At 44.0% G+C, this 26,154-nt stretch overlaps 1 protein-coding gene across 1 annotated transcript; it reads left to right on the forward strand.

The window, feature by feature from the left end:
* Positions 1–25,346, forward strand: natd1 (protein NATD1). The gene is made up of 3 exons (XM_043711859.2): positions 1–190; positions 12,622–12,740; positions 21,156–25,346. Exons 1-3 carry the CDS (start codon positions 91–93, stop codon positions 21,297–21,299), a joined length of 363 nt encoding a protein of 120 aa, XP_043567794.1. The 5' UTR covers positions 1–90; the 3' UTR covers positions 21,300–25,346.
* Positions 25,347–26,154: the final 808 nt, after the last annotated feature.

Raw genomic sequence — 26,154 nt, forward strand, 5'->3', positions numbered from 1 at the left:
TTCCTGTGGCAATGTTTATGTCAGTTTCCCGAAGCGATCAGTGAACATGAAACCCTAACGGAGAGGGTAAAACCCGGGCTCCGAGCTGAGATGGCCGAGTCCAACGCAATCCCAGTGCAAGACGAGAATAACTGTCCCATTAAAGTGGACCACGACCGCAAAAAGCGACAGTTCGAGGTCCGGTTGAACGGTAAGCTGCAGAGATCGTCTCTCTCTCTCTCTCTCACACACACACCTTTGTTTTCAACCGAAGGAGATTATACTCCTTAAAAGGGCAAACGCCTTCTCTGACAAACACCCTCCTTTCCACCTCATTCCGCAGACCAACAGACAATATCCAGCGGTGGATACTTGAGAATTTGGGGAAAAAAAACAATACAATGTTGTACACCTTGTTTTTAACTAAGCTATTTATAACCCCAAAGGGCCGAGAGGTTAACCCTTTATGGGTTCCCACCCTAACACCGACTCCAGTTCATTCTGTTTCCCACAGAATTGTCCCATTCTGAGTCACCAGGAGGGGGATGAGGGAGTTCCCAATTTTCTCCCGGAATCCGGTGTAAAGACCTGACCCGTGCACCGTGCCCTTCAAAGCAGACTTCCTCCTGGGGCCTGGGTGAACGGCGTTTGTCGAGTTGGAGAAAGTTGAAGCCAGAGGCCCTGCTGAAGAGCCTGGCTCTGAGCTGAGAACGTGCTCCCCCGGGGTAGAGTTGAGGGCTTGGTTCTGAGGGAGAAGCTGAATTGGATACACTGACCTCGTTCCCTTGGGGTACAACCTCCAAGGGAGATGCCTGTCTTCCAAAAGCTGAGGGAGTGACTCTGTAGAAGCTGGACAGATTGGAGGGGGTGATGGGGATGAATCATCTGGGAGTAACCCAGGTGGATGATCATTAGATACAGGGGGCCTGAATCTTTCTGCATCTCCTCTGTCCTAACCTCTGCGGTAGCTGCTGAAGCCAGTCTCAACAGCTCACTGGCACAGCTCAAAGTGAGCAGCAGCCTGTTCAACAGGTTCCATTCATCACTGCCATCTAACATCACAAACTGATCTCCCCCTAACCCCAGCTGCTTTGTAGGAGGGCAACAGAGCAGCAATTGATACTGTGCCCAACAAGGCAATTTTATCCTCGTTCAAGTAATGTCGGTGTTTCTGGCAGTGCCAACTTTTGTTGCTCATTGCTTATTGCCCCAGCCAAAGTGACTAAAAGCTTGATTTATTATGGAGTATCTTAAAGGAGGTGAGAGAGGCAGACAGCTTAGAGAGGCAGTTCAGACGTTGAGAAGGAGACAGCTGAAAGCAAGGCCACCCTCAGCAGGACAAAGAAGTTGCTGGAATGTATCAGAGTGCAAGGAATGCCGAGTCATTGTAATCTTGTGGGGTTGGAGGAGATGACAGGCGTAGGGAGGACTGATGCTCCAGAGACTTTTTGAACTCAAGGGCAGGAATTTTAAGTTTGAGGCTTGGGTGAACCGGGAGCCAGTGCAGGTGAGAAAGCACAAGGATGATGGGTGGACTGGATTTCAGCCAGTGAGGGGACAGGCAGCAGAATTTTGAACCCGCTCCAAGTTTCCAGACAGTGAAGGACAAGACCAGCAGAGCATCAGAATTGCTGAGTCTGGGAGTCATGGATTAGGGTTTCAGTGGATGATGGACTGAGGCAGCCAGGGAGATGGGTGATGTTACAGAGGCTGGGCTTTGTGATAGAATATGGAACTGAGCTGAAATAGGATGCCAAGTCTAGTATCATTCTGGTTCACCCTGAGACAGTGACCAGGATGGGGGATGAAATCGACATGTAAGGAACCCATGTCAGCCATGGGTGTTGTAACTGGAATACTTCTGTTTTAAATGACTCAGTATCACAAATTGAAGTCAATTTACTTGATGGTAATTCATGATATGCAAAGCACATTTTAGTTATTTCCGAGAGACAGTGTTATCATAGAATCCTTGCAATGTGGAAGCAGGCTATATGGCCCACCGAGTCACTGAATGAGTTGATGACTCATTCGAATCAAATGAGCATCATCACCCAGACCCACCCTATCCCTGTAACCCTGCATTTCCCATGGCTAATCCACCTAAGCTGCACATCCTGGAACACAATTGGCAATTTAGCATGGCTAATCCAACAAATTTGTACATCTTTTCAACTGTGGAGTAAACCGGAGCACCTGAGGAAAGCCCATGCAGACACAGGGAGAATGTGCAAAATCCACACAACCCAAGGTTGGAATCGAAGCCCATGTCCCTGGTGCTGTGAGGCAGCAGTGCTAACCACTGAGCCACTGTGTCTCAATGCGAATTATTTATTTTAAAATGCAATGAGCACCAACTTGACCGCAGTGCCAACAGTTCCTCCTTGGTGGATGCACGTGGGTAATGAATGTTGCTTGCAGGTTCTTGAGGTAAGTATTTAAGGAAGGAACTCTGTGGTTTGCGGAATTCACATCCGCAATCCTCAACAATCTCCATCCTGACAACAGAAAATATTTAGAGGTGCATTACTACAGGGAGGTAACATTGAAGATGTCAAGGATGACATCTGTTCAGGGTTTGAGAGTTTCTGCCTTGGGACTTCATGTAACTGAACAGGCTTATTCTCGTCTGTAGATCTATGGGCACAAGGAGCAGGATGACCCATGAGGGAGCATGATCAGGAGCACAGGATTCACTTCTGCTCCTGTCCTACACTGCCACTGCTCTCCTTATCGATGATGAATTTGACCTCAAAACATGTTGCCATTGTGAATGATTAGTAACAAGCTCCTTCCTGTCATTAATGTCAATGCTATCACACTTCAAGGAGACCTTCAGAATGTCATAATAGTATTTTATTTGGCCTCCCCTGGCATTTGAGAGTAGAGAAACAGGACCGCCTCAGGCAACTGTCTGTGTGGAGTTTGCACATTCTCCCTGTGTCTGTGTGGGATTCCTTCGGGTGCTCTGGTTTCCTCCCACAGTCCAAAAAAAATGTCCAGGTTAGGTGAATTGGCCATGATCTATTGCCCGTAGTGTTAGATGAAGGGGTAAATGTAGGGGAATGGGTCTGGGTGGGTTGCTGTTCGGAGGGTCGGTGTGGACTTGTTGGGTCGAAGGGCCTGTTTCCACACTAAGTATTCTAAAAAAAAAACCTGTTTGGTGGTGGTAACGGTGGTGGTGAAAGGGTTTGCAGCCATTACGTAGTATCCAGTCTGTTGAAATGATTTTTGTAGGCAATTGCCTGAATGCTTGTGGAGCTGGTTTCAAGAAGAACATTGCATTGAATCTGGAAGATGGGGCTGAGACATTGCTGGCAAAATTTCTCTTGTGTTCTTTAGTGTTGTTGAGCCCAAGTTTCAATGCAGTACATAGGATGGTGATGACAACTGCTCTGCACTTGATTTGACTTGACCTCTTTATTAACTTAGTGTCTTCAAAATCAAACCCCTACCTTGTAGTAGACTGCAGTGGTGGAACTGATGTATTGTGTTGCATTTCCTCCCTCATCATGCTCTTTTAAGAGAGGTGGCTGCCAAGGTATAGGATGCGTTCAGTATATCCCAGAGTCTCACCTTCAAGACATATAGGAGATGGTATATTTGGCTCATCAGGTGTATATTCCTATGAATTTTATTTGCGCAACATTAAGGACAGTCAAATCTATTGCACTTAGAATTAAACAGTTCAAGAGTCAATTCCATATCACAGGAAGTCATGATTTGGAGGTGCCGGTGTTGGACTGGGGTGTACAAAGCTAAAAATCACACAACACCAGGTTATAGTCCAACAGTTTAGTTGGAAGCACTAGCTACAAGATCATAAGAAACAGAATTTATAGCAAAAGTTTACAGTGTGATGCAACTGGCATTATATATTGAAAAAGACCTGGATTATTTGTTAAGTCTCTCATCTTTTAGAATGACCATGTTGGTTTCAGTTCTTTCATACTCCTACAGACCCATACACTCACACAGACCCTCTCTCATACGCAAGCTCTCTCTCATACGCTCACACATACACTCACACATACACTCTCACATGTGGCCTCTCACAGGCACTCACACACCTACACACTCTCTCACAGGCACTCATACAACCACCCACACCTCACCTCACCCCCCCCCCCCCCCCCCCCCCCCACACACACACACACACACGTATAATTTTGTGGGGTGAACTTGTAATTGCAGAATTACATGTCATTTTGCTCAAAAACTGCATGAGTCCATGTAAGATTCCGTAAATCCCTTTTTTAGAAATGGAATCAGTCTGAACATTGGGTCAGAGACAGCCTCACACAGGGCACCTCACACCTTCAATGCATTATCTGAGCTGACATGGCACCTATTGTTAAAGTTCAGTTAAGAATGTAACATTTTTAAAGAAGATTATGGGATTTACATATGAAAAAACCTGAAATCAACATGGTCATTCTAAAAAATGGGAGACTTAACAAACAATCCAGGTCTTTTTCAATGTATAATTTCAGTTACATCACACTGCAAACCTTTGCTATAAGTTCTGTGTCTTATGAGCTTATTCTCCTGATGAAGAAGCAGTTCTCTGAAAGCTAGTGCTTCCAAATAAATCTGTTGAACTATGACCTGGTGTTGTGTGATTTTTAACTTAATATCACGGGAAGGCTGAGATGAGTAAATTGCAGGCACCAAATCCCAAACAACCCTAAAATTAATTTGCTCTCACACCACAATAAGCATCTGGTTTCGACCCTGCAGAATTAGCCTACAATCTCCAGGACACTGCTACAAGTTAACCCTTGTCAGGGGCAAAGATGATTTTTAAAAATAACTTTTTATTTTTTAAATATACTTCTGTCTATTATGTATAGGGATGTTGCTGATATTGCGTTGATGGTCAAGCATCACTCAGTTAACAATAAATATTCACTTTTCAACTGGCAGTGTGTAGGAGGGGCACTGCAAGGATGGACATGTTGGACAGCCAATGGTGGGACCGTAGAGTTTCGAGACAGGAAGCCATGTGATGAAACTTCCTGGAATACATTCAACCTGAGTTGGCAACACTGGTTAACTATCTCAGGAACTTAACAGATTTGAATTTTCTTTCATTACTCTCTGAAATAAAAATGTTGCAGAATATCCTCATCAAATCTTGCATGGCCTATGGACATTTAACACTTTTTTCACAGTCTCCTCAGGCATTGTGTGTAAAATTTTGATCATGTCTCAACTAAAGACCTCTTCTTTGACTTAGTTCAGAATACATATTTATTTGAAATTTCAGAGACAGTCAAAATGGAATGCTGTAATCAGTGTAAATTATGGCAAGTACCAAACTGTAAAATCAGGAGGAATGAAATGTTCTGTCAGCAGTGAGGCAGACTTGAAAGTGAGAGATTTTATATTTAGAAAGATCAGCTGAAGCAATCTCTGAGTTAGAAGTTCATGGGTTCAACTCTTATTGGAAGATTTAAGGGCATGATCCAAGCTAATGCTGCAAGTACTGAGGGCATGTTACATTATTGGTGTGTGGTCTTTTGGATGGGACATTGAACTGAATCTGCCCTTTCAGGTAGGCATGTAATCCCTCCAGTATGGAAACAGGCAATTCGGCCCATCAAGTCCACCTCGACCCTCAGAGCATCCCATCAATACCCAACCCCCTACATTATAACTCTGTACTTCCTATGGCTAATCCTAACCTAACCCTGTGACACTGTGGGCAGTTTGGTAATCCACCTGACCTGCACATCTTTGGGCTTTGGAGGAAACTGGAGCACCCGGAGGAAATCCACACAGACAGAGGGAGAATGTGCAAATTCCATACAGACAATTACCTGAGGGTGGAATTGAACCGGTGTCCCTGGTGCTGTGAGGCAGCAGTGCTAATCACTGAGTCACCGTGCTATTACTTTTGAAGAAAAGAATATTCTTTTGAACTGGCCATTAGTTACTGCCCAATTACAACATTAACAACACTTTATCTGGTTATTTATTTAACTTTTATTGCTATTTGTGGAACCTTTCTGTGTGTAATTGACAGGGAGTGCACTTCTCAAAGTGCTTTACTGTCAATTAAGTACTTTTTGATGTCATTCAAAGACTTTCAAGGCAGTGTATAAGTATAATTCTTTAATTCTTTGGAAGCCAAAATCCACAACACAAAATAGCATCAACAGTGTTGAAAGCAATAGGTGAATAGAAATGAATAAACTGGCAAGTGGTGTATGATTGTGCCTACAATTTGCAGGAGGAAGAGCAGAATAAGCAAGATCAGGAATTCCTCTGTTTTGTCATTTTGGATGGTTTACAAAGATGCTGTTAACAATGGGCAGAATCTTTGCTCCCAGAGGTGGTGAGCTTGGAAGAGGGAAGAGCAATTAATTAGACAGCATTCCCAGCTTTTCAACCTTCACTAGAATCTGGGTGGGGTTTTATCAATCAGAATGGTCTAATAATCAATTGGTTATTCGGGATTGACTGACTGTGTGTTACTTTATTTAAAACACTAAGTACATTACAAGTTAAGAAGCAGACATTAGAGCAAACCAACTGATTTCTGTGCACGCAGCTTGCACACCCACAACCGCTAGGCAGGTACAACTTTGTGTACAAACAGCACATGGAATCCTCCTCCTCTGGTAAGATTTCTAGAAAAATCAATGTTCTGGGGTCATTGGTTCAAATCCCATCATGACAGATAGTGAGATTTGAATGCAATAAAAGAAAATAATTAAAAGCTGGTCTTACAGTGACCATGTAACCATTGTCAGTTTTCATAAACTCCTAAAGGACATTAGTGAACCAAATAGGAAAGGAAATCTGTTGTCCTTACCCAGTCTCACCTATATGTGACTCTGTACCCACAACAATGGAATTGACTCATAACTGTCCTCTGGGCAATTAGGGATAGGAAATAAATGTTGGGCTAGCCAGCAGCACCCACATTCCATTAACAAACTAAATAATGCAGAATCTGTTAAAGAAAGGAAAATGTACAAAGGTGGGAAGGTTCATGGTTGACTTACCAGCCTCACTGCTAATTGAGATTCATAAGTAGCCAGTTAAGGACCACTTAAGGGCAGCAGCCAGTGGATTAAGCCCTTTCAGCATTTGACATAGTTTTTACACTTTGGGCAGTTTGTCACCTTGCGAGTCAGCGGGAGGGAGAGAAGGAAAATATTCTCTTCAGGACATAGTGAAATGGGATCTAGTACAAGCACTGAAAGCAGAAATAAGCCTCAGTTCCGTGACTTATCCGACACGAGTCACCTGCAATAGGGCAGCATGCACGTGGTACTGCAGTGTTAGTGTCAGCCTGGATTATGTGCTCAGGTGTCTGAAGTGAAACGTGGATCCATTAACCTGTGACTCGAGAGGCGAGTGAATAACCAACAGAGCTCCAGCTAGCCCAGAGTACATTAACCCGAAGAATCATTGGGGATTGATCTGAGGTGGGAATTCGAGCTGATTATCACACCCTTTAAATTCAGCGGTAATGAAGCAGGTTATAGATACCAACCAACCAAGTCAACACAATTGGGAGATCAAAGCAAGGACCTCGCTAGTGTGTGGTTGAGTAATTGATCTCTGTTTTCATCGTGCATCAGGGTAAGCCTTGTTGGACTGTTTTTAATGCTTAGTTTATCCTGACTTGCTATTCTTTGTATCTGTGTGTAAGCATACATCCAATAAAGTGACACCTTCAGTCCAAAACATATCTAAAAATAGATTTGTGACGAGCTCAAATATCGTTGAGGAAAAGTTTGTATTTCTGAAAGATTGAATTTGTTGGAGGTTTTACACACAAGTGGAATCTGAGGTTGACCACATTTGGATTTTTTCCACACTGCTAAAGAATAGATTGTAAAACAGTTGGTTAGGGATCCAGAGAACTATTGGCCAGACAACAAAGGGAGGTAAAGCCAGCTGTACCTCAGTACAAGGCAGCGGACTGTGTTTATCCTGCCCCTTCTCCGTCTCCAGTGTCAGAGTGTGGACTCTGCAGTCTCTCACTGTAACTACCCCATCCTTTCCAGCTGGCATACCGTGCTGTTTTATCCCTGTGCTACATTCCTATGTAATTATAATCTGTATCAACAATTTCATTGCATTTTTTAAAAACTCTGAACGACCAGAATGAACAATTAATTAGTATTTAATGCACTCTCCAATATGTTAGATTCCACATGAGCTCAGTATATCATCGGTGAACAAAGTGTTGAATTAGATGTCAGTGTTGTACCTGGGAAGAATGTTTCAAAATGAAGGATCACATTTGTACCTCCCCTTTTTGGATTTGGGACCTTTCAAAAGTTCTAATGCATAGCCATTGCTGTAAGAAAGATTCCTCTTGTTCCATTAGATGCCATTAGATAAAATTAGATGCCAAGAATACCCGATCTGAAAGCCAGACTGGGTGCTTGGTAATCCCAGCTTGCCCTTGCTCCATTGGTCTGCATTTAAACCCTGGGCACCAATATCTTTAGGCATGCCCGAGCTTTACATATGTTCATGGATGCTGGCATTTGACAAGTACCAACCTCTCTGCACAATCAAGGCAAATCTCTGATCCAATTGCTGCACATCAGTGCCTGTTCTCCAACCCTTTGCTCAGAGAGAGATAGACAGCCAGCTCAGAGAATGGACTGAGTTGCAACTCAAAGCTGTTCGCATGTTCTCTTTGCACTCATTCACCGAGCTGCACACTTACAGCACCCTTGCCTTGCCGAGTTATGCTGTGCCATGCCTTTCAGTGTGCCGGTCCCTCAGATACAGCCTAAAGGAGCTGCCTCTTTGTGCACACACAAAGGCCTGCAGCCTGTCTTTCTGGTCAGCAGCCCTCAGTCAACTGGGGTGGGCATCTTGCTATATGGCATATGCCCCATCAATCTCATACCCAGACCATCCCCGACCTACACACACAGCAAACACATTGCATGCACTGCAAGTAAGCGGCCATGACTCAAAGTCTAGAGGGGGAGTCCTCACTGAAGGCTAGGAAGGCAGCTATCAGTAAGTGGGTCCCTGCACAATAAACCAAGGGCAACCTTCGAGATTAGTCCAGAAGATGTAGCTATGGTCAGGTGTCCACTGGGGGTGCTTGCAGTCAGCGGTCTGTGCCTCTCCAGTCCAGGGGTGGGTCATACTCAGCACTGCAGGTTCAGTGCAACCTGTTCAGGAACTCTGGAGCCCACAGACAGATAGGTGGGCACCAGTCAGGGTCTGGATTCTTCTCATCTGGGCTGTCCACGTGAATCACTCATGGGGGTGCGTAACAGTCAATCTGGAGAGTCCACTGACTGAAGGTAAAGGGGGAACTTGCTGCAAGGGGCAGGCTGTGGAGCTTGGTCTTGGTTATTGCGGGCTGAAGTATGGGAGGGAAAGGGATGGCAATTGTGAAGGGCAGAAGCAACATTAAAGATGAATGCAGACGGATGATACAGCTTGTGAGGAGCGATCTGCTTTCTGGATTGGGGGTGGGGGTTCTCACAGTATATTACCATATCTGGCATGTTTACCTCAGATGCCTGGGGCCAATTGGGCAGCGGCAAACTCGAACAGTGTCAAAAACAAAAATCGCTGGACAAACTCAACAGGACTCTGTGTAGAGAAAATGGAGTTAACATTTCGGATTCAGTGACTCTACTTCAGAACATTGACTCAAACAGACGACTGGAACGGGATCGGGGGGAGGTCCAACTCCTATGGGTTGAAATGGAGAGGTACCAGGAAGGGGACATTGATGTTTGGTGTCTCAGCCACTCATGCAGCAGTGGAGCCTGGATGTAACTATCTGAGGAATGGCACTGATCTAAGTCCTGAAAATTGCAAGTGCACAATGAAAATAAAAATGGCTGTGACCACACCTGGAATTGGAGGTAAATGCATTGCTCTACGAGGGTGGAGGGGGGCTTCAAGTTCCAGTGGGCGACACAATTATGCATATACCCAACAACTGTAGAGAAACCCACCTATGGGTGCAGAATCCCTGGTGACCCTTATGCATTGGTCTTTGATGTGAAAAACACACCTCCCTGTCCCAATCAAGATAGACCAATTTATGCTGGATCAAGACTGAGTCCCACTATGAGGTAAGATGGTGGCCTAGCACTATTAGCATTAGGCTATTAATCAAGAGGCCCAGGAAATGTTCTGGGGACCTGGGTTTGAATCCTGCAATGGCAGATGTGGACTTTGAATTCAACTTTTAAAAACAGTGTAGGGGTTGGGATGTCATGTTGCAGCTGGACAGGACATTGGTTAGGCCACTTTTGGAATATTGTGTGCAGATCTGGCCTCCCTCCTATCGGAAGGATGTTGTAAAACTTGAAATAGTTCAGAAAAAATTGACACTGATGTTGCCGGGGTAGACGATTTGAGCTACAGGGAGAGGCTGAATAAGCGGAGGCTGAGGGGTGACCTTTGTAGTGGTTTATAAAATCATGAGGGGTAAATAGACAAAGTCTTTTCCCTGGGTTGGGGCAATCCAGAACAAGAGGGCATAGGTTTAGGGTGAGAGGGTAAAAATTTAAAAGGATTTAAGGGGTAACTTTTTCATGCAGACAGTGGTGTCTGTAGGGAATGAGCTGCCAGAGGAAGTGGTGGAGGCTGGTACAATTACAACATTTAAAAGGCATCGAGATAGGTATATGAATATACCCATCTAGAGTTTAGAGGGATATGGGCCAAGAGCTGGCAAATGGGACTAGTTTTAGGTTGGGATATCTGGTCGGCATGGACAAGTTGGATTGAAGGGTCTGTTTCCGTGCTGTACATCTCTATGACTCTGTGACTTGTATGTTTGTGTGTGTGTGTGTGAAGGAGAGAAAGAGAGAGAGAGGGTGTGCGTGTGTATGAGAGTGAGAGAGAGTGTATAGTGTAATGGGGTCCCCTGTAGTGTGGCATGAACCAAGATCCCAGTTGAGGCCATCCTCATGGGTATCGAACTTGGCTATCAGCCTCTGCTCGGCCACTCTGCGATGTTACGTATTCCAAAGTCCACCTTAGAGGATGGTCACCCTAAGATCTGAGGCCGAATGTTCCTGACCACTGAAGTGTTCTCCGACTGGGAGAGAACATTCCTGTCTGGTAATTGTTGAGAAGGGTTCATTCATCTGTTGTCGTAGTGTCTGCGTGGTCTCACCAATGTACCATGCCTCAGGGAATCCTTGCCTGCAGTGTATGAGGTAGACAATTTTGACCGAGTCACATGAGTACCTGCTGCTTACATGGTGGGTGGTGTCCCCACATATAATGGTAGTATCCATATAGACGCTCTGATTAAAGAATTAACAGCAATCTAAGTTTATTCAATACATCACATCAGTTGTATGACATTTTGATCTTTTATTTTAAATTGTGTCCTATGATCCTGCCCCACTGGCTACCTGATGAAGGAGCAGCACACTGAAAGTTTGTACTTCCAAATAAACCAGTTGGACTATAAACTGGTGTAGTGTGATTTTTAAGTTTATTCAAGGCAGAGATTGATAGAATTTTGGATGCTGAAGGAATCAGGGCACACAGAGATGGTATGGGCAGACGAAGTTGAGGGAGAAGATCAGCCATCATACTTTTGAAATATAGCGAGGACTTATTCAGCTGGAGAGGGTTCTGAAGAGATTAACCAGATTGTTGCCAGGATTGGAGGGTTTGAGAGAAAAGGAGAGGCTGGATAAGCTGGGACTTTTTTTTGACTGAAGCATACGACGTTGAGGGGAGAACCTTTTATAAAATCATGAGGGCTGTAGATAAGATGAGCGGCAGGTGTCTTTTCCCTAGTGTGGCAGATTTCAAGTCTAAGGGGCATATGTTTAAGGTTAGAGGGGAAAGATTTTTTAAAAAGACATGAGGCAATTTTTTTTACACAGACTGGTTCATGTGTAGAATGAACTTCCAGAGGAAGTGGTGGATATGGGTACAGTTACAACGTCTAAAAGACATTTGGATAAGTTCATGAATAACAAATGTTTGGAGGGATATGGGCCAAGCGCAGGCATGTGGGACTAGTTTAGTTTGGGAACATGGTCATCATGTACCGAGAGGTCTGTTTCCATGATGCAATGACTCTATAATCAAGGAACCTATTCCTGCTTCTATTTCTTATGTTCCTACATTACAACAATGACTGTAATTCAATTGTACATCATTGATATGTGAGCACTTTGGAACATATTGAGTTGATGAAGGGTGACATATAATTGGGAGTCTGTGTCTTTTTCCCCACTGAGTTTGGACTGAGCAGCACAATGGGAGCTCCTTAACCATACAAGCTGCAGGAGTTCAAGAAGGTATCCCACCACTCCCACCTTCCCAAGGGCAATGTGGAATGGACAATAAATGCCAGTTATCCTAGTGATACCTACGTGCTAAAAAGGCTTGTTCATAAAATAAACATTCCATCCCCACTTGAAATGTGAAAAGCACCCAGAGGCGCAATTGTAGACTATTATTTCTTCAAACCTGCCTGTGTCCATGTAATATCTAGAGAACTGGTAGTTACAACTCTGACACTGTTGTTGGGAGTGATCTGAGCGAGTATATGGCTACATAAATTAGTTGATCTGAATAGAGTGCATGTGTCTGTCTAATGGATGCAAGTGGTATCACGTCCGTCACACCACTGATCATTCACCACGTTTCCTCTTGTTTTAGGATCACACGAGCGGGCAGTGCTCTTATACGAGTACGTGGGAAAGAAAACAATTGATCTGCAGCACACAGAGGTTCCCGATGCCTACAGAGGAAGAGGAATAGCAAAACTAATGGCGAAGGTACACACTTGCTGTTGGACATGCACCATCCCATGTTGTAGCTTTACCCAGTTATTGTTGAGGTTGGCACAGTGTGGGTACTTGTGCGAATTCTTAAAAGTGGCATCACACTCATCCAGCTGTTTCAAAAATATGGTACAGAGTGCTTGAACTTTATAAATCGAGTTAAAAACAAGGAAATTAGGCCAAACGTTTATAAGCCAATAACCTTGGCCTCAGCTGGGTATCATTTTAGGAGGACCCTGGAGAAAGTGCAGAGGAGATTGATTAGAATGGGACTCCGAGATGAGGAGTTTCCGTTATGTGGAAAGCTGATTGGAGTTGATAAAGTTACAAGGATGTATAATGTAAATGTTCAGTCTTGGAAAGGGTTTGAGGAGTAGTTTATGAAGGAACTTTCCACTGGCAGCGACAATAAATTTTGAAAGCCGATTTTTAAAATAAATGGCAAAAGAACCAGAGGGGAGATTGGTGACCACTTAATGAGTTGTTTCAATCAGGAATTAAATACTGATTGTAGAAACAGATTCAGTAGCAACTTTGAAATAGGAATTGGATAAATCATTCACAAGGAATAATTTGGTGAAGCTGTGGGCCAAAAACACCACAAGCGAATGAAACCGATGAGATATCTCTTTCTTTCAAAGACAATGGAAAACATGCTGTTCAACTCTCTAACAGCTATTTCCTTGGCAAAGTTGATTTTAAAGGCAACTGCATTCCATCCAGAAGAGACAAAGTATTCATTTCCAAGTTAATCATTGGAACTAGGAGGAAAAGTGATGTGATGTGAAGGCAGCTTGTGCATCTTGCTGAGTAGAGGTCACTTTATTCTTCAAGTGTTAAGCTAGAAATGATTGGTTCTGTTCTGGTTGTCATGACTGTAGTGATCTTTGTAATTGGCTAGTTGTGGCCTTCTGTTGATTGGTGGCAGCATCGTTGCTAAGGTAACCTTGTTGTTCACTGTGAGGATTTTCTGAAGCCCTTGGCTTAAAGGAAAACATCTGTTGGAGGGTGTTGTGCATTGTCTGTCTAAGGATAGCTCCATGAAAATAGTATCTTTCTGTCTGAGCACTGGGGTTAAGGCAGAAATCAGTTTGTTCTGGTGAATGTCGTAATTGTAGAATCATGCAATCCCTCCAGCCTGGATCCCATTCTTTTCCTTAAAAAGAGGTTTTTGGCAAGTCAGGTTTTTTGACATGTCATACATTCAACCTTAATTGTCAAGGACAGCTCAGCCAGTTTCTTTTTCCCCTATTTACTTACTCCTGGCAAATGCGAATCCCTAATCCAACCTTACCACAAAGGAGTTAACTGGACATTATCACATGGCTGCTTGTGGGAAATTACTGTGTGTCAATTGGCTTCTAAGTGTCCTGACAACAGTGACTAGAACTTAAAACGTATTTCATTGGCTGTAAAAGACTTTGGGATATCTTGGTGCAATTAAATATGTAAATGCACATTCTTTTTTGAATGTCACTTTATTGAGAAGAATTCCCTAGCTTCTCCCAACTTGTAATGTTAATCATGTTTGCTCCAACCCAACTGAAATTATACAGTGAGTAGGATTACTAATGTTCCTGTTCCCACACCCTACTGAACAATGGCATATATTAATGTGCTTTCTTGGGATTAACAATGAGACCATACTCAATGTGAGCATTGACACAAAGCCATAAACGCTCCATTATTAGAAAGGGTAGCCACTCTCTCATGGAACTCATTCCAGGGAAAGTTAATTAACCTTGAATTAATTGTTGGACAAGGAATAATATTAACCAAGATGCTATTGGACACTACTCTTGAGGACCAGAAATTGACAGAAAGAGTCTCTGCCTCTACTCCTGCGGTGGATTAGTGAGCATCACTCACAATTCTGAGTCGAAAGGTTTCAGCATCAAGTGCCATTCCCCAGGGATTGAGTACAGTATCAAGGCTGACTCTCCAGTGCAGTACAAGGTGGGCAGCTCCAATGTCTTTCAGACCAACTTTGGAAATTGTACCAAGCCAAAAACTAATTATGTAAGACTCTGTTGCAGGATTTGTTGTTGTCTGTCTTTAACAAATTCTTTAAATTAAAAACAAAGTTTTTTTTTTCATGATTTAGCATCTCACTAGGACATTTCACAATTCTCCACCAACAAGAAATTACTTGGTTGTGCGGCTATCACATAGAACAACAACTGAATACAACAAGCTTCAACAACCCCCAACTAATGGGAATGACCCATTAACCTTATTGATGATGATGCTTATAAAGGAGGAATATTAACCAGCATTCCATGGGAATTGCTTTACCTGACTTCCGACAGTGCCACAAGATCCTTTGCAATCACTTGTGCAGGCAAACAAGATCTTGTCTTAATACGTCACCTGAAAGCTGGCTCTTGTGACAGTGCAGCACTCCAGCATTACTGCAGTGAAAGACTGCCTCTGCTCTTGTGCATCGCTCTCCTCCAACCTGTCCCTTTGCATCATTTTTAGCAGCCTTGCTTTCATCCATCCAGACCTGAATTATAGAATTGCTGCCCCAAGTCCACTCATCACTTTCCTCAGAGCTCCTTTAAGGTACTCCCTTAAAGTGTACATCTTTATTCAAGCATTTGATCACCTGTCTTAATTTTCCGTTATGTGAAGTGCTTGGGGTGTATTTACTTACAAAAGGTGCTATATAAATGAGATGGCTGTTGCTGTCACTATTATCATCAAGAGCCCACATACTATCTTTTTGGTTCAGAACAGTGGAATATGACGATCACTGACTTCTGGCCAATATAATGCACCTCAAGTTAAAACCAGGTGAATCAGTAGAAAAGGTTTGCTTAGCAACTAGTGGTCAAAGCGAGGGACTTTCAGGAATAATTCTGGAACCAGCAGGAAAGAATTCAATACAAAGCACAGCCCACCAAATACTGTGCAGCTCTTGAATGGCGAAACCTGGCTCAGGATGTATTACTGAAACTTGTAGCTTGTTTGTTGCACGTTCGGGAAATTCCTCAGAAGTTTTGCAAAACCCAAAGCAGTGTTCCACTGGTATTCAGGGCTGGGCTGCATTTAGCAGGCAGATGTAAAACACGTAGGTTTGTATAATGGCAGCTTTCCAGAAACCTGGGCTGTGAAACAAATGCTCTTTATTAACCACAGTCAACTGGTGTGTGTGTGTGAGTAAGAGAGACCAGAATGACAGAGGAGGTTGAGCAAAATGACATACAGTTCTCGTTTATAGACTAAAAAGTTGCAAAATGAGTCTGTATGCTCACTTCCTTAAGGCGGAAATGCTGGGCAGAGTGAGATTTAAAGAATGGTTTCGAAACTGTTTGTCACTTCATAGAAACCTATAGCAGAGAAAGAAGACTTTTGTCCCATTATGTGTTGGCTGTTTGAGAAACATATTCAATTAGTCCCAGCACCGTGCATCTCAACCTTTGACTTGCAGTTGTTCCATTTCAAATAATCATCTAATTCGCCTTTTAATGTTTTTAACTCCTGCTTCAACCCAATCCATGTATTCCCATTCAAAACTGGCTGCAAAATATCGATACAGAGAAGGGCCATTTATTTTTCTTGAAGGATAAACTGAAGAGGTAACACTTTTATAAAGTGCCTTTCACAACCTTGGCCTAGGCCAGGCCACATTAGATTAGATTCCCTACAGTGTGGAAACAGGCCTTTCAACCCAACAAGTGCACACCAACCCTCCGAAGAGTAACCCACCCAGACCCATTTTCCTCTGGCACCTAACACTACGGGCAATTTAGCATGGCCAATTCACCTGACCTGCACATCTTTGGATTGTGGGAGTAAACCGGAGCACCCGGAGGAAACCCACTGGGACACAGGGAGAGTGTGCAAACTCCACACAGACAGTCGCCTAAGGTTGGAATCGAACCCGGGACCCTGGCACTGTGAGGCAGCAGTGCTAACCACTGAGCCACTGTGCCGCCCCTATAGCCAGTGAAATATTTTTCTAAATTTGCAGCAATTATTGTAATCAGGAAATATGCCAGCCAAATTAGACATAGTGAGCACCCACAAACAGCAATGTGATAAATAAGCAGATAGTCTGATTCAAGTGTTATTGCTTGATGGGCACCCAGGATACTGAGGAAAACTCCACTGCTGTCCTTTTGGAGAGTGTCAGGGAATCCTGCATCAGCATAAATTGAGGTGGAATTGTCCTTCCACTGTTGGGTGACAGCATCTCTTGCATCCCTGTACTCTCTCAATACTAGAGGGGTAACCTGGATAGTGTACTCGGTTCTCTGGTGTGAGGCTTCAGTTTTGAAACAGACAGTGAGGGTGTTCCAGACCGAGCCACAGATTCACTAGACTGTGACACTTATAGACTAAAGACACTTGATGTCTTGACGCGATGTCTGTGAAGCCAGTTCAGCACCTTTGAAAAAGAACAGGAGGGAGGAAATGGAAAATGCAGAAACTATTAGAATCTGACTATCCCCAGAAACCACAGAATGGGTTGAAGTATGGATATTGAAGTAATAGAATGAAGGAGTAGAAGTAGGCGGTTTGGAAAGGCAAATCAGGGCAGGACTTGTACACTTAATGGTAAGGTCCTGGGCAGTGTTGCTGAACAAAGAGACTTTGGAGTACAGGTTCAGAGTTCCTTGAAAGTGAAGTCAAAGATAGGTAGGATAGTGAAGAAGGCATTTGGTATGTTTTCCTTTATTGGTCAGTGCAGAGTACAGGAGTTGGGAGGTAAAGTTTTCAGCTGTACAGGACATGGTTAGGCCACTATTGGAATATTGCATGCAATTTTGGTCTCCCTGCTATTGGAAGGATGTTATGAAACTTGAAAGGTTCAGAAAGGATTTACAAGGGTGATGCCAGGGTTGGAGGGCCTGAGCTATAGGGAGAGGCTGAACAGGCTGGAGCTGTTTTCCCAGGAGCGACAGAGGTGACGGGTGACCTTATAGAGGTTTATAAAATCATAAGGGACATGGATAGGATAAAGAGATGAGATACTTTTCCCAGGGAAGGGGAGTCCAAAACTAGAGAGCATAGGTTTATGATGAGAGAGGAAAGATTTAAAAGGGACTTAAGGGGCATTTTTTTATGGCAGACGGTGGTGCATGTATGGGATGAGTTGCCAGAGGAAGTGATAGAGGCTGGTACAATTACAACATTTAAAAGGCATCTGGATGGGTATATGAATAGGAAGGGTTTGGAGGGATATGGACAAATGGGACTAGCTTGGGTTAGGATATCTGGTCAGCCTGGAAGAATTGGACTGCAGGGTCTGTTTCCATCCTGTACAGCTCTGTGGCTCTATAACTGTGCTACTTATCAATCAAGCTTTCTCTTTAATTATTAACGAGTCCAACTTTGCTTATTGAGTGATGTGATTTAATGCCATACAATGGTTTGAGATACATAACTTAATGTACCCTTTTACTCAGTTACTGTTTCTACTTTCTATTTGCTCTTTCCTGCCTCTGTTGGCTCTGATAAACCAGCTGCTTTGCAGCCAGTGCTGTTTAGGTCTAACAAATGTGTGTGATCGACAATTCAGATGTGTTTGTTCTGTATTGTCAGAGATGCTCACTTTCAGGAAACAAATTAAACCGAAGTACTGTCTGCCCTCCCAGGAATAGTCAATATGGCTTTGTGCATGGGAAATCATGTCTCACAAATTTGATTGAGTTTTTTGAGGAAGTAATAAAGAGGATTGATGAGGGCAGAGCGGTGGATGTGATGTATATGGATTTCAGTAAGGCGTACGACAAGGTTCCCCATGGAAGATTGATTAGCAAGGTTAAAGCTCACTGAATACAGGGAGAACCAGCCATTTGGATACAGAACTGGCTCAAAGATAGAAACAGAGGATGATGGAGGGTTGTTTTACAGACTGGAGGCCTGTGACCAGTGGAGTGCCACAAGGATTGGCGCTGGGTCCTCTGCTTTCTGTCATTTACATAAATGATTTGGATGCAAGTATAAGAGGTACAGTTAGTAAGTTTGCAGATGACACCAAAATTGGAGGTGTAGTGGACAGCGAAGTGGGTTACCTCAGATTACAACAGGATCTTGATCAGATGGGCCAATGGGCTGAGGAGTGGCAGATGGAGTTTAATTTAGATAAATGCGAGGTGCTGTATTTTGGGAAAGCAAATCTTAGCAGGACATATACACTTAATGGTAAGGCAAAAGTGAGATGCTGGAAACCAGAGTTTAGGTCAGAGTGGTGCTGGAAAAGCACATCAGTTCAGGCAGCATCCGAGGAGCAGGAAAATTGATGTTTCTGACAAAAGCCCTTCATCAGGAATAGAGGTAGGAAACCTCCAGGATGGAGAGATAATTGACGGGGGTGGGGGGAGGGGGGTAGGGAGAAGGTAGCAATGAGTACAATAGGTGAATGGGGGTGGGGATGGAGGTGATAGGTCAGAGGGGAGAGTGGAGTGGATAGGTGGGAAGGGAGATTGGCAGGTTGCACAGGTCATGAGGACAGCGCTGAGCTGGAAGGTTGGAACTGGGATAAGGTGGAGGGAGGGGAAATGAGGAAACTGGTGAAGTCCACATTGATGCCCTGGGGTTGAAGTGTTCAGAGGTGGAAGATGAGGCGTTCTTCCTCCAGGTGTCGGGTGGTGAGGGAGCGGCGGTGGAGGAGGCCCAGGACCTGTATGTCCTCGACAGAGTGGGAGGGGTAGTTTGAAATGTTGGGCCACGGAGCGGTGGGGTTGATTGGTGCAGATGTTCCCTAAAGCGCTGTGCGAGAAGGCGTCCAGTCTCCCCAATGTAGAGGAGACCGCATTGGGAGCAATGGATACAATAAATGATATTGGTGGATGTGTAGGTGAAATTTTGGATGTGGAAGGCTCCTTTAGGGCCTTGGATGGAGGTGAGGGAGGAGGTGTGGGCGCAGGTTTTACAGTTCCTGCAGGGGAAGGTGCCAGGATGGGAGGGTGGGTTGTTGGGAGGGCGTGGACCTGACCAGGTAGTCACGGAGGGAACGGTCTTTGCGGAAGGCGGAAAGGGGTGGGGAGGGAAATATATCCCTGGTGGTGGGGTCCGTTTGGAGGTGGCGGAAATGTCGTCAGATGATGTGGTTTATGCGAAGGTTGGTAGGGTGAAAGGTGAGGACCGGGGCAGGGTTCTGTCCTTGTTATGATTGGAGGGGTGAGGTTTGAGGGCGGAGGAGCGGGATGTGGACAAGATGCGTTGGAGGGCATCTTTAACTACGTGGGAAGGGAAATTGCGGTCTCTAAAGAAGGAGCCATCTAGTGTGTTCTGTGGTGGAACTGGTCCTCCTGGGAGCAGATACGGCCAAAGTGGAGGAATTGGGAATATGAGATGGCATTTTTGCAGGAGGTAGGGTGGGAAGAGGTGTAACCCAGGTAGCTGTGGGAGTCGGTGGGTTTGTTAAAAATGTCAGTGTCAAGTCAGTCGTCATTTATGGAGATGGAGAGGTCCAGGAAGGGGAGGGAGGTGTCAGAGATGGTCCAGGTGAATTTAAGATCGGGATGGAATGTGTTGGTGAAGTTGATGAACTGCTCAACCTCATCGCGGGAGCACGAGGTGGCGCCGATGCAGTTATCAATGTAGCGGAGGAAGAGGTGGGGAGTGGTGCCAGTGTAACTACGGAAGATGGACTGTTCTACGTAGCCAACAAAGAGACAGGCATAGCTGGGGTCCATACGGGTGCCCAGGGCTATCCCTTTGATTTGGGCCCCAGCTATGCCTATCTCTTTGTCGGCTACATAGAACAATCCATCTTCCATAGTTACACCAGAACTAGAGGGCATTGGTTTAGGGTGAAGGGGAAAGAAATAAAAGAGACCTATGGGGCAACTTTTTCACAAAGAGGGTGGTATGTGTATGGAATAAACTGCCAGAGGAAGTGGTGGAGGCTGTTACAATTGCAACATTTAAAAGGCATCTGGATGGGTATATGAATAGGAAGGGTTTGGAGGGATATGGGCCAGGTGATGGCAGGTGGGACTAGATTGGGTTGGGATATCTGGTCAGCATGGACAGGTTGGACCAAAGGGTCTGTTTCCGTGCTGTACATCTCTAATACTCTAAGTGGTAAAATATTCCACACACTATTCTGAAAAAGGGTAGAGGAGATGTCCTCTCTGTCACCAATGGTATTTATTACTCAGTTGACATTATAAAACAGGATTATCTGGTCACAAGCATTTGCTGTGCTCAAATTGACTGTCAAATGCATTCAAACATATTTCTCAAGTATTCCCTTAACTAAAAATGTGCTTTCGGACATCCGTAAGTTTGTAAAAGTGGTTATTCAAATGCAAGGATTTTTATTATTCCAGCATTTGCAGTCACAGGTTTGTTGACTTTGTTTCTCTTTCCTCCTTTCCTCTCCCTCTCTCTGAACCCCTCCTTTTATGATCAATCCTGGCTCATGTCACCAGTTCTGCTCTTTGTCCCTAGGCTGCCTTGGACTTTGTGGTTGAGGAGGATCTCCGAGCTCACCTCACGTGCTGGTACCTTCAGAAGTACATCAAAGAGAACCCACTGCCACATTATGTGGAGCGAATACAGCAGCGAGCGCCAACAGATTTCCAACTTCACTAGGATCTCTGGAGGCTCTGGCCACACCGATCATTGTTACATACTTGATTTTTCTTTTCCTTTTTCTTGTTTGTTTTGAGGGAGGCAGCGGCAGGGAAGTTCTATTAATTATCTGCGTGCAGTTTTAAATGCACGCCCGTATTGCGGATTGGGGAAGAGAGCAGAAAATTTGTAAATGTTTGAAGCTCATGTATTTCCTTTGCAGAATGTTACCCCACCCCCACCTCCAGCACCTGATGGACTCCTGACTTTGTATACATGGGATTTCATCCTCTCAGTGAGATTGCTGAAGAATGAATCCCTTTCCAACTGACTCAGGACGTGTTTACAAGACAGGATATTACCCAGTTACAGATTCAGCGCGATGAATTAGACATATCTTGTCCAGCAAAAAGCTAAATGTTTCATTTTGTAATTCCTTTTAATGTTTCTCTGTTCAGAATCTATGGCTTTGAGCATATGTATTTCCCACAAGATTCATTTTCATCCATCTACCCACCTCAGTATCAAGACTGAGTCCATGTTAACAGGGTAGGCTGTCAGAGTAAGAGGAAACTGCCAAGATTATGGAACAGCAGGAGGAGACCTAAACAAATCCACAAATGATGGATAGGCAATACTGGACTTGGATCTTAAATGCTTATGGATCTAGGAGGAGGGGAAGGTTGAGGGAGTTGAGGAAGAGAAAAATTGGTTGGACGGCATTGAATGGGAAGCAGATTGATAGAGGTATTGAGCTTAGAAGGACTGCCTTTTAAAAATGCCTCAAAGGCAAATTTCAGGCCTGCAGCAAGGCTAAGAAAGTGACTAAGTCTGTGAAATATAGCAAACTTCTGGGGAAAAAAACTCTACAAGGAGCACTAATACAGTGTAAGGACCAATCAGCTGCCTTCCCCATACAGTGAAATCAAAGAGTTGGCTTGCCCCATTCCCACTTCTTGTCATTCCTTGGCTTAATAGATTGGGATCCATTTCTAGTGTTGGCCACTCAGTGTTTGAGAAAGTCAACAACAAAGTGTGAGTGAGTAACAAACCTGTCTGTGATGCATTTCAGCAACCAGTTTGTGCAGATTAGGAAAACAGCAGCCTCTCTTAAACCCCATCCTATCATACCTACACCAATATAAAATGCTGGCAGTTAGGGCACAACCAAGAGCAGGAGGTCCTAAGTTAATGCAGAATGGGAACAGCAACAAGCTTCGCATTTGTGTAGTGCCTTCTTCTATTAAAGTTAAAAATCATACCGAACCAGGTTATAGCCCAACAAGTTTATTTGAAAATACAGGCTTTCAGAGGGCTGCTCCTTTTCTCAGCAACTAGCTACCTGATGAAGAAACAGCGATCTGAAAGCTTATATTTTCAAATAAACCTGTTGAACTGTAACCTGGTGCTGTGTGACTTTTAACTTTGTCTACCCCAGTCCAACACCAGCTCCTCCACATCATGGCTTTCTTCTGTTAAATGTGCCCAGATGCTTACAGAGTAACATCAGGTCCCTGCCTATTGAGGACTGAAGGTTAGTGGGAACCTTTAATTAAAATGGGACATTTAAAGAAAGGTTTTGCTTTCATCAAGCGCCTTTTGCTACCTTTGGCTCTGACGCAGTTTGGGGCATCCAATGAACTGCATTTGGAAGTATAGTCACCATTATTAACAGCTAATTTGTTCACAGCAAACTCACACAAACAGCGACAATATTAATATGTGTTTTTTTTGAGAAGTTGATTGAGTAATAAACAATATAGCATCAAGAATGTGACAAATTTTCTGTAGATACTTCTTCTAAAAAGTGCCAACCATACCTCTGAGTCAGACGGTCATGGGTTCATACCTGACACTCCAGTACACTACTGTGGTCATGCTACACCATCAGGGGTACTGCCTTGGATGTGAAGTTAGACTGAGGCACCACACTACCCTCTCCAATGGATGCAAAAGGTTCCCCAGCACTTCTCCTGGTTTAATATTTAACTCTCAGCTGGGGACCTACTGAAAACAGATCATTTGCTCATTGTCACCCTGCTGTTTGTGGGAGCTTGCTGTGCAGAAATTGGCTGCTGCCTTTTAGCATGACTCTTCAAAATGTACTTAATTGGCCGTAAAATACTTTGAGATGTCCTGAGGTTGTGACAAGTGCTGTGGAGACGCAAGTTTTTTTTAAAAAAATCAAACATTTGAATGCCTGCATCATTCTGAGCCTGGACAATAATGAAGTCTTTCAGCATCGCTGAGTTTTTTTTTGTTTAACTTGCCTGCTTGACCGGACCTTTTTACCCAGAGGAAGCTGGATCGGTCCAGTGAACTGAAACAACTCCTCTCATTAGCCAAGCCCTGTCAGCCTAATGAAGATAGCGGTTTAATTGAGGCAGTTCCAAATTACCGGGTTGTCCAAACACCACTCCTGGATGCAGCTCTAGGTAATGAGAGTCTGACCAGCAACACCTACCTTGAAATGAAATTGAACAAAGCTTGTGGATTGGCATAACTCTTGTCCTGGTTTTCACCATATCTATTCTGTTTAAATTTTTAATTAATTGGCATCACAGGGGAGAACAGGTCAGAAACAAATGAGTAGCCCTCAATATCCTGGAGGACCAGACCCTTGTAAAAACAACAACAGCCAATACATTAACAGCAAACACGGTAAACCACTCCTGAAATGTCAATGTCCTCTCACTTAATGAAGGCAACAGCCCATAACCACTCCCACCTGACAGCTCCCCCCCCCCACCCCCACCCCCACAACATTGGGTTAAACTCTTTAAACTTATTAATGATAACATTGTTGACACTTTGCAGTGTGGTCTAACTCAGTCTCTTCACATCTATAATAGGCGGGTGATCTAATCTAAAATAAAGTCTACCATCAATTCAACTCAATTCCTGATTCTTTCAATGGAGCCTATCAGCTTTACTGGATTGTCTGATCATGACAGGGAGTTTACTAAGGTGCTTAGGAAGTTCCAGATTCCTGTCTTAGACTAAAGTTAGTCTTGGGTCATTTTGTTGAGAAATTGGGGATATTACTCTTCACTGAAGTTGTGGTTGCTGTTGAGGAGGAGCTAGGATGAGCTGTTTAACTGGCATTCTTCCAGACCCTATGGCTTTCTTTTCCAGTGGATTGTGTTAAAGTTACTGGCCATATATATCTCCGTAGATGTGGCCCTTGGATTTCCTGACTGCATTCCTTGGAATTGAGCTCACTGGAGTTGGAACAATGCCACTGGACGAAGCAGCGTTTGCTCACAATTTGGCAGCAGAAGAGCCAGTATACCAGGTTTGCTGAAACCACATTCACATCCCAAACAGGCTCAAACTCTGACCTGTCGCTGGGTCGGGGATCCACTGATGCAGGTGAGGGATCCATAGCCCTTCTGAGAACCTGAAGCTCAATCTTCAGAAATTTGTCCCATGCAGCAGTTCAAAAGAGTTTGAGTGTAGGAGATAAGGGGCAATCTAATTGAAGTGAATATAATTCAAGGTAATGCGGGGGGTGAGGGGAGACGTTTTCCTCTAGTGAGGCACAATCTTCAAATTAGAGTGAGGTCATTGGAACGGGGTGGGGGTGGTGTTGGCAGGAAGCATTCTTCACACATAAAGGGTCATGGGAATCTATTACTCGTTCCCTCAACTATTAAGGTTGGGGGAAATATGGCAAACTTTTTCAAAATTGAGATTCACAACTTGTGTCGGGATTATGATTACAGAAGTAGGTGGAGTTAGATGCTGATCAGTGATGATCTAATTGAAAGGTGGAAACGGGCTGACTGGATGAGTCATGTACTCTGTTCTGAACGATTACCTACCCCCTCCCGAGTCTTTAATACCAGCTGTCAACCTTCATACTGTCTGTCTAACCTTGTACTCTATGGTAATGCTGTGTTAACATTCTCTGTGGAGAGATGGGTCCACTCTCCTGTTTGATACTATACTTTCATTGTAAACTCTTTCAAGTGGTATTTCTGAACTTTTATGTATCTTTTATGCACAGAATCCAATTATTTAGTCTTTAGTTTTACAGAGAAAGCAATAAATTTCTAGCAAACAGCATCAGTTTGCAGTTGCCCTGAAGCTTAATACATATTTTGGATTATATCTGCCGCTGTACTGGACTGTGTTACATTGTAAGGAAGAGTTGCATTTCTGCAGCACTTTTCATGACCTCAGGATTTCCCAAGGTGCTGTGCAATATGTTTTGGAGTTGGTCACTGTTGTGCTGGAGAAAGACAGCAAGCAGTTTGAACACAGCAAACACTTTAACAGATCAGTGATATGATCTTCAGTTTTAATGACATTGGTGGAGGAATAAAGACTGGGCCAGAAATTACATGGTTTCATGAGATCTTACCCAGAAAGGAAAACATTGACTTAATACAAAGAAAATTTACAGCCCAGGAACAGGCCCTTCGGCCCTCCAAACCTGAGCCGATTCAAATCCACTGTCTAAAACTGTCGCCTAATTGATTAGATTACTTACAGTGTGGAAACAGGCCCTTCGGCCCAACAAGTCCACACCATACCTCCGAACAGCAACCCACCCAGACCCATACCCTACATCTAACAGTACAGACAATTTAGCATCGCCAATTCACCTAACCTGCACATTTTTGGACTGTGGGAGGAAACCCACACAGACATGGGAAGAATGTGCAAACTTGTTAGGTGAATTGACCATCTTAAATTGTTAGATGAAGGGGTAAATGTGGGGGAATGGGTCTGGGTGGGTTGTGCTTCGACGGGTCAGTGTGGACTTGCTGGGCCGAAGGGCCTGTTTCTAATCTAATCTAATCTAATCCACACAGACAGTTGCCTGAGGCGGGAATTGAACCCAGGTCTCTGGCGCTCTGAGGTAGCAGTG

The sequence above is a fragment of the Chiloscyllium plagiosum genome, unplaced genomic scaffold, assembly GCF_037043375.1.
Source record: "Chiloscyllium plagiosum isolate Xiang-an unplaced genomic scaffold, Cpla_swu_hap1 HiC_scaffold_20, whole genome shotgun sequence".
Taxonomy (NCBI): domain Eukaryota; kingdom Metazoa; phylum Chordata; class Chondrichthyes; order Orectolobiformes; family Hemiscylliidae; genus Chiloscyllium; species Chiloscyllium plagiosum.

Bases quoted from the DNA above. Each gene is read 5' to 3' on its own strand.
- natd1 (XM_043711859.2), top strand. From the start codon at position 91: ATGGCCGAGTCCAACGCAATCCCAGTGCAAGACGAGAATAACTGTCCC. The intron at 191-12,621 runs GTAAGCTGCAGA...CTCTTGTTTTAG, and splicing joins GTTCGAGGTCCGGTTGAACG to GATCACACGAGCGGGCAGTG. The intron at 12,741-21,155 runs GTACACACTTGC...CTTTGTCCCTAG, and splicing joins TAGCAAAACTAATGGCGAAG to GCTGCCTTGGACTTTGTGGT.